Source organism: Hylobates moloch, unplaced genomic scaffold, assembly GCF_009828535.3.
Source record: "Hylobates moloch isolate HMO894 unplaced genomic scaffold, HMol_V3 SCAFFOLD_14, whole genome shotgun sequence".
Classification (NCBI taxonomy): Eukaryota; Metazoa; Chordata; class Mammalia; order Primates; family Hylobatidae; genus Hylobates; species Hylobates moloch.
This window is the reverse complement of record NW_026652289.1, coordinates 46,326-60,948: the sequence shown is the minus strand read 5'-3', so window position 1 is coordinate 60,948 and position 14,623 is coordinate 46,326. Positions and strand designations below refer to the sequence as shown.

The 14,623-nt window shown below is 43.2% G+C and overlaps 1 protein-coding gene across 8 annotated transcripts in view; it reads left to right on the top strand.

The window, feature by feature from the left end:
* Positions 1 to 1,469: 1,469 nt before the first annotated feature.
* PRMT2 (protein arginine methyltransferase 2) overlaps positions 1,470 to 14,623 on the top strand; it is a 29,809-nt gene continuing 16,655 nt past the window's right edge. For 3 of the 8 annotated variants that reach the window (XM_058427529.1, XM_032174077.2, XM_058427530.1), the window contains exons 1-4: positions 1,470 to 1,618; positions 2,734 to 2,828; positions 9,320 to 9,424; positions 10,083 to 10,265. In XM_058427529.1, coding sequence (XP_058283512.1) covers positions 2,790 to 2,828; positions 9,320 to 9,424; positions 10,083 to 10,265 — 327 coding nt within the window. In that variant the 5' untranslated portion in view covers positions 1,470 to 1,618; positions 2,734 to 2,789. Of the gene's footprint in view, positions 1,619 to 2,129; positions 2,157 to 2,234; positions 2,382 to 2,733; positions 2,829 to 9,316; positions 9,425 to 10,082; positions 10,266 to 14,623 lie in introns of those variants that run through there. The other 5 variants (XM_032174078.2, XM_032174076.2, XM_058427527.1 and 2 more) reach the window with 4 other exon arrangements.

Below are 14,623 nucleotides of genomic sequence, written 5' to 3'. Positions count from 1 at the left end.
CCATTGTCATGGAAGCAGGAAAAAACTTGACTTCCTTATGTTGGAAGAGAGTAAAGCACACCCCACCCCCCAACCCCCCTCCCCCCCGACACACACAAAAGGAGTTGTACAGCAAAATAAACTAGATCTTGACCAAATCTGGGTAGATCAGGGATTCTCTGGAGGGGGTGCTTCCAGGCCTCAGCAAATTGTCCTATTGGTTTGAGCCATCAAGGTAACTCAAGCTGGTACTAAGGACTGACAGGAGATTTGTCAATGGTCAGTGGCATCTCTACTCAGAATCCCATTGTGGTTACCAAAATGTGAACCTTGAATATCTGAGTCAGATCTCAGTCAACTTAGGAAGTTTATTTTGCTGAATTTAAGGATGCACGCCCATGACACGGCCGTCGGAGGCCCTGATGACATGTGCCCAAGGTGGTCAGAGCACAGTTTGGTTTTATACATTTTAGGGAGACATGAGACATCAATCAACATATGTAAGATGAACATTGGTTTGGTCCGGAAAGGCGAGACAACTCGAAGCAAAGGCAGGAGGGAGCTTCCAGGTCATAGGTAAACATGAGACAAATAGTTGCATTCCCTTGTTTCTGGTTAGCCTCTCCAGAGGTGGCAATCAGATACACATTTATCTCAGTGAGCTGAGAGACGACTTTGAATAGAATGGGAGGCAGGTTTGCCCTAAGCAGTTCCCAGCTTGACTTTTCCTTTTAAGCTTAATAATTTTGGGGCCCCAAAACTTATTTTCCTTCTACTTTTTTTTTTTTTTTAAATCAGACTTAAGGTCTGCCCTGATGTTAATGCTGGAGCAGTGTAGAAAGGCATGTCCAACTCTTACTTCCCCTCAAGGCCAGAATAGTCTCTCAGGTTGAACTTCAGGGTTCCCTGGTAAAGGAGGGCGTCCAGTCAGACAGCTGCAGGGGGTGGGGGCTTCGAATTTTATTTCTGTTTTACAGGCATTAGTGCCACCCATTTCTCCCTAACCCCAAACTTCCTCACCCCCAAACAGAAACGTCATCGTTCTGCTTCCACTTATCCAGAAGAAAGGCAGAGGGCGCACACTGCGCAGCGCGGATGGGAAAGTTAACTGAATTATTTGCGGGAAGACAGAGGAGGTGGGGGTCCCCCAAGTCCCAGCCATTTTGTGGCTCGTAGGGGTTGTCGCTTCCCAGGCTGTGAATGGCCCAACCCCGCCCCCCGCCCCAGGTCGGAATCCTGCCCCGCGCCATGTACTCTGGGTCGGACCCAAAGCCGAGCCCCGCCGCGGGGCAGGGCGACTGGGGACGAGCTCCACACGGGGGCGCTGCCTCGGCTCGCAGGACCGCGGGAGGCGCAGATGTCAAGTGCGCCTGCGCGGGGCGCAGCCCTAGCTGCAGCCGATCTGTGAGCGGTGCGCCTGCGCGAGTCGAGGGCGGCGGCTCGGCTTCCCTGGAATGGCGGACGTCTTAGGACTGCGCCTGCGCGGGGCGCCGAGCCCTGGGCGGGCCTTCTCGGCTGACGGCCTGCGTGCACTGCGCTTGCGCGGGTTGAGGGCGGTGGCTCAGGCTCCTGGAAAGGACCTTCCGCCCCTCCGCGCTGGCGGTGTGGACGCGGAACTCAGCGGAGACACGCGATTGAGGTAGGTGTCCTGATGGGCAGCTCAGATGGCTGGACTGCGCGTAAGGAAGGACAAGCCAGGCGAGGCGTCCTCGCACTGCGTGTGCGTCGCTGGCGGACAGAGGCCTCCGCCCCCTTTTGGGACCTCCGAGCGCCTTCGCGATCTCTGCCACCTGCCCTGGCGTCCAAACGGGAGCTCGGTCCCCGTCACACCCTTCCCTGCGCGCTGCGCCCCTTCCCAGCCACTCCCACCATCCAGCGCCTTCTACGGCCACGCCCACCCCGCCACCAACTGTTACGCCCTCCGCGGCCACGCCCACCTGCCTGGCGGCCCCAGCCCCGAAGCTCGCGGCGCTGTCCCAGCCTGACCCTCTCGTGCCCCTGCGTCCACGCGCGGCCCTCTCGCTTCCTGCGCCCTTCTCACCCCCCTTCATTGGCCACCTGTTCCCACCCTCCATGATCCTGTTCCTCCCGAGGGCATCTTAGAAGGGCGGCCTCCGCCCCGACCCCGTCCCAATTTGGACCCAGGTTTTCCAATGAAAATACAATTATGTAAATCAGTAAGCATTTGTAACTACGAATATCACAAAAATAAGCTTCAAGTCTGGATTTAGAAGTGAAGCATGCATCTTAAACAAAGAATTGCTATGCAATTTTAAAAACACATTGATCCCAGAGCAGTGTGTGGGTTACACTATCACTGGAAAAATAGGAATTGAGAAGAAGGAAAAGACTGGAAGATGCAGATCTTGGTTCCTGTTAGTGGAAACACTGTCAAGTCCCAGGTGGGGACTTTTAATTGGAATTAAAGCTATCGCAGTTCTAAGAAATTAATGAATACTGATTTATTGCCTTAAGTCGACACCTGATCTAACAGAAACTAACAGGCTTCAGCAAATGAACAAGATTAATACCTTGCAGACTAGTGAAGAAAACACACTATTTGAAGTTTATGATTTTTAAATCCTTTTGTCTCTGTAAAGAATTGTAAATTTTCATTTCTATACTATTCTTCACACATACACATTTTACTTCGATTTGGTAGAGGACATTTGTCATGCACCTTAGAAGTTAAGTGAACTCAGTTATTAAGCAATGTAACAAGTACTTTGTGTCTCCTTCTCTTTTTAAAAGTAGAAATGGAAAAGAAAATGAAATAAAGCAGCAGTTATGAGGCAGAGCCTAAGAGAACTATGGCAACATCAGGTGACTGTCCCAGAAGTGAATCGCAGGTAATTTCGGTTCCACTTCCTAAAAATCTGTGTTTAATGAATATGAGCATTACAGAGAGCTAAGCGTCAGCTCACAGATGTGATGGAGCTTGACTTGTGCCTTGGAAGGTGGCCACCGGCAGTAGAATGCTTAAATGTGAAGATTGTGAGGCAGAGGAGACGCAGTGCCTGTGAGGTGACATCCTGCATTGGGCACCATAACAATTCTAAGGAAATACTTAGCCCCAAAGCATCAGCATCATTTAGGGTTCCATTTCTGGTACGTGAACTGGCAAAGCAAGCATATTTTCTGAGCTGTTCAATAAAATTTCAGGCATAATACCAACAATATATTGAAGGCAAGTTGGACACATTGGAAAAGATTTATGTATTCATACTGTTTCTGCCTGGGGTACTCATGTAGTTTCGTTCAAGTTAGCAGTAAAAAAAAACCCTCAAATTTTAAGGAATGTTGATTATGTAAAAGTCACCAACTGAATAGTAGATACTGTTTTTAAAAATCAAGCATTTCCGTATCTGTTATGTCAATTTTAATGTTTTCTTTTTTTCTCTTTCATTCCAATGATCTTTCATTCGGCTTTTTATATATAGGAATTTTATTTATAGTCAGAATCTTTCATTAATTTCTTTAATTATTCATAAAATGTTTTAATTCCGTGGACATCTTATTTTTCTTTTGAGAAATTTAACAAATATTAGGACATTTCCAGAATGATATTGTAAACATCAAGTACATTAAACAGTGTACATTAAGCTATATATATGTGTGTGTATATATATATGTGTGTGTGTGTGTGTGTGTATAAAAAATACTGTCGGGTGTGTCTGTAGTTCTGCTACTCAGGAGGCTGAAGTGGGAGGATCACTTGGGGCCAGGAGTTTGAGGATGTGGTGTATTATGATTGTGCCTGTGAATAGCCACTGCATTCCAGCGTGGCCAAGAAAGTGAGACTTCATCTCTTAAACAAGAAAAAGCAACACTCTAGCTAAAGTTTGTTCCCCAGTCTCAGTCCTATTCCTCCTCTTCTCTCTCTAGAGGCAAACACTACTGTGAATCATGAATCTGTTTTGTGCCACTGCACCATTTTTATACCTCTATGGCTTATATAGATATCCTTGAATGACATATGATATTGTTTGTGTGGGCTTTTTAGAGTTTCCATAAGTGGTGTCATACTCTCAGTGTCACCTGTAGCTTGCCTCTTCACTTAACTTTACCTTTGGGGAATTTGTCCTTGTTGTTATGTGTGTAATGCTGGTCAATCCTGCCACTGTGGGGTACTCCTGTAGTGTGTTCCTTCTCTGAAACTGTAAAGTATCCTATTTGTAGATATGTGTATGGGCCTGTTGCAGTCTCACTGCTATACAGTAGGCATATACCCCATTTTACTTATTCCCCTTTTGTTGGACACTTAAGTTGTTTCTAGTTTTTTCTATTTCAAACAATGCTGTAGTGACCATCCTTCTCCATGCCTCTGTGCTCCAGTAATGGCATTGCAGGGTGCAAGGGATTGCAAGTTTCAATTTTACTGGATAATGATCAGTTGTTCCCCACAATGACTTTATGAGTTCACAGGTCTGTCAGTAGCCCACAATAGTGCTTGCTAACACTTGACAGTATCAGAATTGTAAGTTTTGGTCAGTCTCACGGGTTAGAAATGGTATCTTGTTATTTTAATTTTGCTGACTGGTCATGGTAGTATTTCAGTAATACTTGTGTTCATCCTGTTAATACCACCCTCCATTATAGAAGAGATGTCTTATAATGGTAATTTGTGTTTTATCTCTTTTTTTCACACTTGATCAGTCTTTTCTTAGGGTTTTATCAATTTTATTTTCATAAAGAACCAATTTTGTCTGTGTTGATTTCTCTGTTTTTCTATTTCATTGATTTCTGCTTTTGTCTTTATTTCATTCTGTTGTATTTGGGTTAATTTTTCTAACATCTGAGAGGGAAGCTTAGATAATTGATTTTAAACCTTTCTTTAATAGTCTTTAAAGCTATGACTTTCCTCTAATCACTGCTATAGCTGTACCTCACATATTTAAATGCATTTTCATTCTTCAAAATATTTTCTAATATATTCAGTGGAAGTTAGAAGTTTTCTGGGCTGTTTGAAAGTATGTTGACCAATTTCTACACAGTTTGGAAATTTTACTTTTTCTTATTTAATTTTGCTTTGATTACATTGGCTAGTGAACATAACATTCTCCATAATTTCAGTCTTTTGAAATTTATTCAGGCTTTGCTTTATATTCTAATCATATGGAATATTTTGGTGAAGGTTCCATGAGTACTTGCAAAGACTATGTATTCTGCAGTTGTCGAGTGTAGCATTCTGTAAGTGTCATTAAATGTGTTATTAATATTGTTCAAATTTCTATATCTTTTCTGATTTTTTTTAGCCATCTTCTGTCAGTTACTAAAAATTCTCCACTATGATTGTAGATATATGTATTTTTCCTTTTGGTTCTATCGCTTTTTGCTTTGTATATTTTGAGTCCCTGTTATTGGGTGTATATATTTAGTATAGGTTTTGTTTTCTAGATGAATTGACCTTATTTTTTATAAAATATCTGTCTTTTTACCTGTTAATAAATACTTCCTTTCTTGCATGTACCTTTTTTTAATGTTAATTAGCTATACCAGCTTTTTTATCATTAGTGCTTACATAAAGTGTGTGTGTGTGTGTGTGTGTGTGTGTATTTTTTTTTCCTCAAGTCCTTATATTTAAAGCGTTTTTCTTGTAAAGAGCTAGTTGGGTCTAGCTCTTAGGTCTGGTTTTTTATTGCTCTGTTAAACACAATTTCTGCCTCTTAATTGGAGTATTTAGTCTATTAACATTTAATGTTATGACTAATATGATTAAGTGTAACATCTTGCTGTTTGTTTTATATTTGTCACATTTCTTTTTTGTGCATGTCTCCATTCCTGCCCTCTTGTGGATAAAGTATTTTCTGTAATTCCACATTACCTCCTTTACTAGCTTGTTAGCTGTATCTTTTTATATTGTTTTAGTGTTTTCCCAAGAAATTGCAGTATGCATCCTAACTCAATTTCAGTCTTTTTTTTTTAACCACTTCATAAGGTAAAGATCTTAGAACTTAGTTTCATTTACCAGCGTCCATATTTGTATACTGTTGATGTAACATTTTAATTTTACATATGTTGTAAACCCCACAATAAATTATCATTGTTGTTTTATGCTATCGAGTCTTTTTTTATAAAGTAAAATAGTCTTTTTTATGTTTCCCCACATATTATTTGCCTTTTTTGAGGTCTTTCCCTTTTTCTTGCATTCTGTGTTTTCATGTAGGATCATTTTCCCTTCAACCTGACAACTTTATGTTTATATTTACTAGTGTGAGTCTGCTGTGTCAAACTATGAAATGTGTTTTGCCTACATTTTTTTTTTTTTTTTTTGAGATGGAGTCTCGCTCTGTTGCCCAGGCTGGAGTGCAGTGGTGCGATCTCAGCTCACTGCAAGCTCCGCCTCCCAGGTTCACGCCATTCTCCTGCCTCAGCCTCCTGAGTAGCTGGGACTACAGGCACCCACTACCACGCCTGGCTAATTTTTTGTATTTTTAGTAGAGACGGGATTTCACCATGTTGGCCAGGCTGATCTCAAACTTCTGATCTCAGGTGATCTGCCTACCTTGGCCTTGATGTTTTTTTTTTTTTAATTTTGGAAAAATCTCCACCGTTATCTCTTCATTTTTTTTTCTGCCTCATCTTCTCTCTTCTTTTTTGGGGTCTCCATGTAAACATAGGTTAGAATTTTTGCTGCTGTTTGACATGTCTCATGCTCTATTATTTTTTTTTCATTTTGTGCTTCAGTTTGGGAAATTTTTGTTGACCTGACTCTTGAGGTGCTGATCATAAACAAGATAACTGGGAATTTCTTGAGATGTCAGATAGTATCTATATTACACAAAGAGTAGTCCCAGCTACTTGAGAGGCTGAGGTAGGAGGATTGCTTTAGCTGGGGAGGTGCAGGTTACCAAGAGCCAGGATCGCGCCACTGCACTCTAGCTTGGGTGACAGAGGGTGACCTCATCTCAAAAAAAAAAAAAAAAGAAAAAAGCGTGTTCTTCAACCCTGGCATTCTATCCTGCAGAAATAAAATGTCATCACATAAGCTTATCTGCACAGACTTCTTTTGTTGCGGCATCGGTTATGTTGGTAGAAAACTGGATACCAAGACAAAGTCTATCAATGGGGGATGGCTGAAGAATCAAGCGGAATTCCTGCTATGGAATATCATATAGCCATTGGAGCTAGTAAATCAGGGTTCTAACAGTTGGAGAGTTTTTCCAGAAGGTATTGTGTAAGAAAAGCAAAGTGCAGGTCAGGCGTGGTGGCCCACGCCTGTAATGCCAGCACTTTGGGAAGCTCAGGTGGGCAGATCACTTGAAGTGAGGAGTTCGAGACCAGCCTGGCGAACATGACGAAACCCCATCCATTTCTACCAAAAATACAAAAATTAGCCGGGCGTAGTGACACACGCCTGTAGTCCCAGCCTCTCGGGAGGCTGAGGCATGTGAATTGCTTGAACTGGGGAGGTGGAGGTTGCAGTGAGCCGAGATTGTGCCACTGCACTCCAGCCTAGGCGACAGAGCGAGATTCCATCTTAAAGTCAAGCAAAGAAATGGCCTGTGTGTGTGTGTGTGTGTGTGTGTGTGTGTACGTGTACGCAGGGCTTTGTGTGTGACATGGGCATGGTGGAGGTGTGGAAGGCCGCCCACCGGGGGGTTAGTAAGGGTTGCTGGGCTGGGTGGATCAGGGATGGGGTGGAGAGCAAGCAGAGGGCAGTGCTGCCTTAGAGTGAGTCATGCTCCTGGCATAGGGAAAAGCACAAAGGGTACAAATAGGCAGTTAGTAAGGTAAAAAAAAGATGCCAGCAAGTATTTTAAAAACTCCTAACCACACAAAGAGAGGGAAATGGAAGTAACAAAAGTGATTTTTACCCATGAAATTGACAGAGACTAAAGTATTGGTATCTATTGAGTGAGAGTGTGGGAAGATTGGCAGTTCCCTCTCAGCAAGCAGTCCAAGGAACAGCTTTCTGGAGAGCACTGGGTGGTAAAACCAAAAGCCGTAAAGTATGCGTAGTCTCGGTCCATCAAGTTCACATTCAGAGACTTACCCTAAGAAGATTAAAGTACATACAGAATGACTTATGTTGAAAGAAGTTCATCTTAACATAATTTAGAATAGTAAAAACTGAAAAGTCTAAATGTACAAGACTAGGAAACTGGATAGGTAAGTCATGATAATTCATCGACTGGAATACTATATAGATATTAAATAGCGTTAGAAGTATATTTAATAAGAAAAATGTTTAGAGTTTATAAAGTGAAAACCATAGGCCACAGGCTTATTGTGTGAACCCAGTGAACGCTTTGTACTTACGTTATGTGTCCACTTTTTAAAAAGTCTGAAAGTATAAACACCAGTGTGCTGTCTGTTATTATCTGTGATCAGTGAGCGTAATTACAGGAGGTTTTAATTTTCTTCTGTGTACTTGGTGTTTTCACACATTTTCTAAAGTAAACACGAATTACTTTTATATTTAGGAAAATGTGTTTAAAATGTATGTATTGAGGCAAGGTTGATTCATTGAACTGGAGTGTGGGATTTGAGGTTCTGCCCCCTGCAGTGATGTCTTCCAGGCTTATTCTTATATAAAGTGAATGGCCAGGCGTGGTGGCTCATGCTTGTAGTCCTAGCACTTTGGGAGGATGAGGCAGGTGGATTGCCTGAGCTCAGGATTTCGAGGCCAACCTGGGCAACATGGTGAAACCCCATCTGTACTAAAAGTACAAAAAGTTAGCTGGGTGTAGTGGTCCCAGCTACTTGGGAGGCTGAGGCATCAGAATCACTTGAACCTGGGAGGCGGCAGAGGTTGCCCTGAGCCGAGATCATGCCATTGCCCTCCAGCCTGGGCAACAGAGCGAGACTCTGTCTCAAAAAAAAAAAAAAAAAAAAAAAATGGAGGGGTTGGGGGAGGCTCCAAGGACCCATGTGGGTCCAAGCTGGCTCTGCTGCTTCGTGGAGGTTTGTGCCATGCCATCAGCTCTTTCCACAGGCCCCTGGCTGTGCCTGCCTTGGGTGCTGGGCCCCTGGCTCTGTCCTCACACTGGTTTCTCTTCATGGGGTTGATGATCACCTGCAGGAAGCAGAGCTGATGAAGGACAAGGGCTCCTCACCAAATAGACACTAGCGGTGCCTGTTTCTGACTTCTTGCTTTGATGTTCTCTTTTAGGGTCCAAATCATTTTTTTTTTTTTTTAGAAAAGAAATGTAGAGTGAAGGTGACAGCCTTTGATTATAGTAGTAAAGATGATCCAAATAGTTTGTATAATAAATCCTTGGACACATGAATCTGTATTTGAAATTTGAAACCATCCTAATAACATAGCCAAAAAAAAAAAAAAAAAAAAAAAGAAGCTCCAGCGTCCTCTCCTCACCCTTTCCTTGGCTTTCAGCAGGGAGAAGAGCCTGCTGAGTGCAGTGAGGCCGGTCTCCTGCAGGAGGGAGTACAGCCAGAGGAGTTCGTGGCCATCGCGGACTATGCTGCCACCGATGAGACCCAGGTAGCCACGCATGGTGGTCCGTGCTTTATGGCTTTCAGCATGTTCAGTGGCAAAATGAGACAAATTTTGCTGAAGTCATACCAAAGTTAAATGAAGTAGTATTCAGATGCTTAGGGCCACACAAGACCTGTGTGTGAAGCTCACAGCCTAACCAGTTCTGCCTCAAGCATGATGTAAAGACACCAGGTATGGAGTGGCGACCCTCAGCCAGGGGCAGAAGCACCTGTTCTGGTTTCTATTTGGAATTTAGATCCCACCCAGTTAATGAAAAGTAAGGCTACCAAATATATCAAGCTATATCTGCTTGGACGTAGCTTTGTTTACTTTGTGACAGGGATTTCTTAGACTAAGCCTCGCTTGGGATAGTTGAGTTACAATGAAGAGGCTGTTGAGAAATTCTCTCCTAAGCCATTTGAAAATGTTTACTCCTTCTTTTTAAAAATATCAGTTAAGCTGTGCCCTCCTTTCAGGTAGATGTTCCAGAGGCATTGCTAAGTCATGGTGTCACTTGCAAACATTCTCAGTTGCTGTCATTACCCACTGACTCCTGTTTGAAATCTCTGTGATTTTGTCACCATTGATGGGATTTATCACTGAGCCACATTTGAAATACCAATGACTGGTTTTCTTATTGAATTTTAACTTTTTTTTTTTCCAGCTCAGTTTTTTGAGAGGAGAAAAAATTCTTATCCTGAGACAAACCACTGCAGATTGGTGGTGGGGTGAGCGTGCGGGCTGCTGTGGGTACATTCCAGCAAACCATGTGGGGAAGCACATGGATGAGTACGACCCCGAGGACACGTGGCAGGATGAAGAGTACTTCGGCAGCTATGGAACTCTGGTATTGCTTTCTAAATTCCCTGTTCAGCTGGCCAGGCGGTGGGTTCTTTCTAGCTTTAGTTCCTGCTGCAACGTTCAGAGCAGGCCCATAGTCTTACAGGCCAGAGTGTCTCTGTTGTAGCCACTCAGCTCTGACATGGTTGTGTGGAAGCCACTATGGACGACACACAGTGTGCAGTGTTGTGTTCCAATAAAACTTTATGGATCCTGAAATTTGAATTTATACTGTACAGTTTTCATGTGTCACAAATTATTTTCTTTTGATTTAAAAAAATCATTTAAAAATGTAAAAACCACTGTTGGGAGGCCACCCTAAAACAGATGGTGGGCTAGATTTGGCCCGTGGCTTAGTTTGCCGACCCCTGGCTTAGAGCTATGATTTGAGCAATGAGATTATGTGCATGCTCCCTCAGTATTTAAAAAAAAAGTAGTAAATTTTACTTTAAAAACGAAATTAGGCTGAGTGTGGTGGCTGACACCTGTAATCCCTACACTTTGGGAGGCCAAGGCAAGAGGACAACTGGCTTGAGACCAAGTGTTCAAGATCAGCCTGACAACATAGTGAGAAAAAATAAAAAACATAATTAGCTGGGCATGGTGGTGCAGGCCTGTAGTCCCAGCTACTCGAGAGGCTGAAGCAGGAGGATTGCTCAAGCCTTGGAGGCCGAGGCTGCAGTGAGCCATGATGGTGCCATTGCATTTCGGCCTGGGCTACAGAGCGAGAGCCTGTCTCAAAAAAAAAAAAAAATAGAAAAAATTCTATAAATCTATGAATAATAATACTTAGGTCAGGTGTGGTGGCTCATGCCTGTAATCATAGGACTTTGGGAAGCTGAGGTCAGAGCATCACTTGAAGCCAGGAGTTCAAGGCTGCGGTGAGCTATGATTGCGCTACTGCACTCCAGCCTGGGTGATTGAACCAGACTCTGTCCCTAAAAAAATAATAGAAGCCCAACTTCTAAACAGCTTACCGACATTTTTTCCCCATCATGGAGAAATGCCTGTAACCCGATGGTCCAGGCGACAATCTGTGGTTACATTTTAAAACTAGATGAAAACAGTTACTTGCAGGATGAATGTTATAAAAATGATGTTAGTTGAAAGAAGGAATAGGGCAAAGAATCTATAACGTTTGACTCAATTATATAAAGTTAAGAGGCCACATGAGAAAGTTTTTTTTTTTTTTTTTTTTTTGAGACAGAGTCTTGCTCTGTCACCCAGGCTGGAGTGCAGTGGCAGGATCCGGGTTCACTGCAGCCTCTGCCTCCCGGGTTCAAGCAGTTTTCCTGCCACAGCCTCCTGTGTACCTGGGACTACAGGTGCGTGCCACCATGCCTGACTAATTTTTGTATTTTTAGTTGAGGGGGTTTTGCCATGTTGGCTAGACTGGTCTCGAACTCCTGGCCTCAAGTGATCCTCCTGTCTCAGCCTCCCAAAGGGCTGGGATTACAGGCATGAACCATTGCGCCCGGCCAGAAGGTACTGTTTGTGAGTGCGCATGGGTACTGAGACTGACTGAGCGCGTGGGTACTGAGACAGCCCTGATTGTTGAATGGAGGTTACCTGCTGGTAGGGGAGGCTCTGGGACCAGCGTGGCTGAGTCAGGAGTTCTGACGTGCTGGCAGTGTTCTAGGGTTGGATATAGGCATAGAGATGTTTGGATATAGAGGTGTTTGCCATATAACAATACTTGATAAACTGTGCAGATACTTTTTATTGCACTTTTTTGTAGGTATGCCATATTTCACAATTAAAAGTGTTAAAAACTATTCATGTCTGTACATGGCTAGTGATTTCTGTCCATTAAGGAAAGATACATAATGAAAAGCCAATGCCAGCCTCCCAGCTCTGCTGCATCTCAGCTCAGAGAACCACTGCCCACCAGATTCCTCTGTGCTTACGAAGTCCAAGTGACACCTAATGCATTTTATGTTTTTAATGTATAGAAAAGGCATTGTTCCACCACTCAGGTCTTCACCTTGCTCTTTTCACGTAGCTGTAGTATTTTGAAGATCTCTCATATTGGCACCTGTTACTCTTTATAACAGCTGCAGAGCGTTGTGTTACTTTAAAAGGATCCTGTTGATATTTGGACAGTGGTTATTTAATAGGTGTTTATCATGATAAATAATGCTGTAATGGAGTCCTATATAATCCTGTTAAATGCTGTTTAGAATTTCTATAGGGTAAATTCCTAGCGTGTGTGTGTGTGTGTGCGCGCGTGTGTACGTGTGGTTTCCTTAAGTGGATCTTGCCAATTCGCCCTCCAGAAAGATTTGCTAATTATACACTTAGTCTGTTTGTGCTGCTGTAACAAAATACCTTAGACTGAGTAAATTATGAAGAACAAAGCTTTGTTTCTCGCAGTTCTGGAGGCTGGGGAGGCACTGGCATTGGCGTTCAAGATGGCGCCTCATGGCTGTCCTCACGTGGTGAAGGTGGGAGGGCTGGGAACGCCTCTTCCACCACAAACCTCCAAAGGTGGCCTCTTAAGCCATCACACTGGTGATTAAGTTTCAGTACGTGGATTTTTGGGGACATTTCAGACCATGGCACGGATCCACTGGTGGTGTGTGAAAGCTCTACCACACATCAAATCACCACAAATCAAAGGGAAGAAGGACTTTGATCTTAAAGGTTAAATATGGCATCTTTTAGTTTTGATGTCCATTTTTTAAGTAAGATTGATCATCTTTTATGTGTTTATTGGCCTTTTGTATTTTTTCTTTTTTTGTAAACTTTCATATTATTTGCCCCTTCTTTTGATTTTTGTTGATTCATGTGTTAAGTAGTTTAGCCTGAATTTGTGAATTTTTGTGACTTTGTGAAATTCTTTCCCACATAGAACTTTTTTCTTTGTATAGCCTGATATGTTTTTCTTTTCTTTGTGACTTCTTTTTCTTTTCTTTGTGAAAAACCTTCCTCACTGTAAGATTATAAATACCCACACTTTTTTTTTCAGAACTGTTATGATTCTATGTTATTTTATTTTTGTTTTTTATGTTTTTTAGAGATGGTGTCACACTGTCATATGACTGGCTGGAGTGCAGTAGAATTCCTGTTGTTTCACTGGTCTGTTTCCTGCAGTTCCCAGTGCTTCATCATTTTCATCACTGCACCTTTGTAGGGTCTGCAAGAGCTAGGTCTCCAGCAGTTCTTTTTTTAAAGCATTTTCCTCATTAGCCTTGGGCACTTACTGTTTTGAAACTAATTTTGTTATCATTTTGTTGTGCTTCCTCCTTTAGTAGGTACTGCATGGAATGTTTATGTTAATTTTGGGAGAACCGACATCTTTATAACATTGACTCTCAGTCTGATTCCTTAAGCTTTGTTTAATATCTCTTAGCATTTTAAGATAAGGATAATATCTCTTTATCATACATGGTTGTGCACCTTTCTTGTTAAATTTGTTCCTAGATATTTTTTGTTTATTATTACTGTTATAAGGGGTTGGGTGAAGTGTTCTCTAAATACCAATGAGATTAACTTGGTTGACAGTGATGTCCAGGCCTTCCACAGTCTTACCAATTTTTCTCTCTACTTCTGTCGGTTACTGAGAGCACAGTGTTGAAATCTCTGATGATAATTGTGAATTTGTCTATTTCTTCTTGCATCTGTATTGGTTTTGCTCTATGTATTTTGAAGATCCGTTTTTAGGTACAGAAGTATTTAGAATAATCATGTCCTCTGGGTGAATTGATTCCTGTGTTGATGTGAACCGATGGGAACCTGCTTTGCTCTGAACTGTGTTGTGTGGTGCTGATGGAGCTGCTCCAGCTCTGTCTCCATTGGTGTTGGCACTGTGGGCCTTTCCCATCCTTTGCTTCCGGGCAGGAGAGTTGGGCCTTGCTTTGTTGTCTATGCCTCCCGCCGCCTCCCGCCTGTCCCTTTGTTTTTTTATTCTGTGGAGTCTTGGGAGGCTCCAAGGTGGGCTCTGAGGGCCTCGTGCAGGCTCCTGTCTGCTGGCATGGTCTGGGCGCCGTCCTCGCTCTGCTCCCGACTGCTGCCTGTCTTCTTTCTGGCAATGCTCTTTCTAGGCTGGGCCTTCTGCAGCTTGAGAGTGCTGGTGGGAGGGATGCAGCCTCTCCACCAGCCCGCGGCTTTGCTGGCTGCCCTGAGCAAGCCTTTCTCTGCCTCCTTTCCAGGTGGCTGATTCTCATGTGGGTGTCCTTGGGTTTCAGGCATTTTCCTCCCTCAGGACAAGGCTGGGTCTCTCGCTTATCCCTTGGGGTGAGCTCATGTGTGCACAGGACTTTGGGGGACCCCCTGCCCACCTACGCTGGCCTCTCTCTCATGGTGTATTGCTGTTTTCTCTAGTTGGACACCTGGCCCTGGGGAGTCTGGTTGGGATGCGGTGGT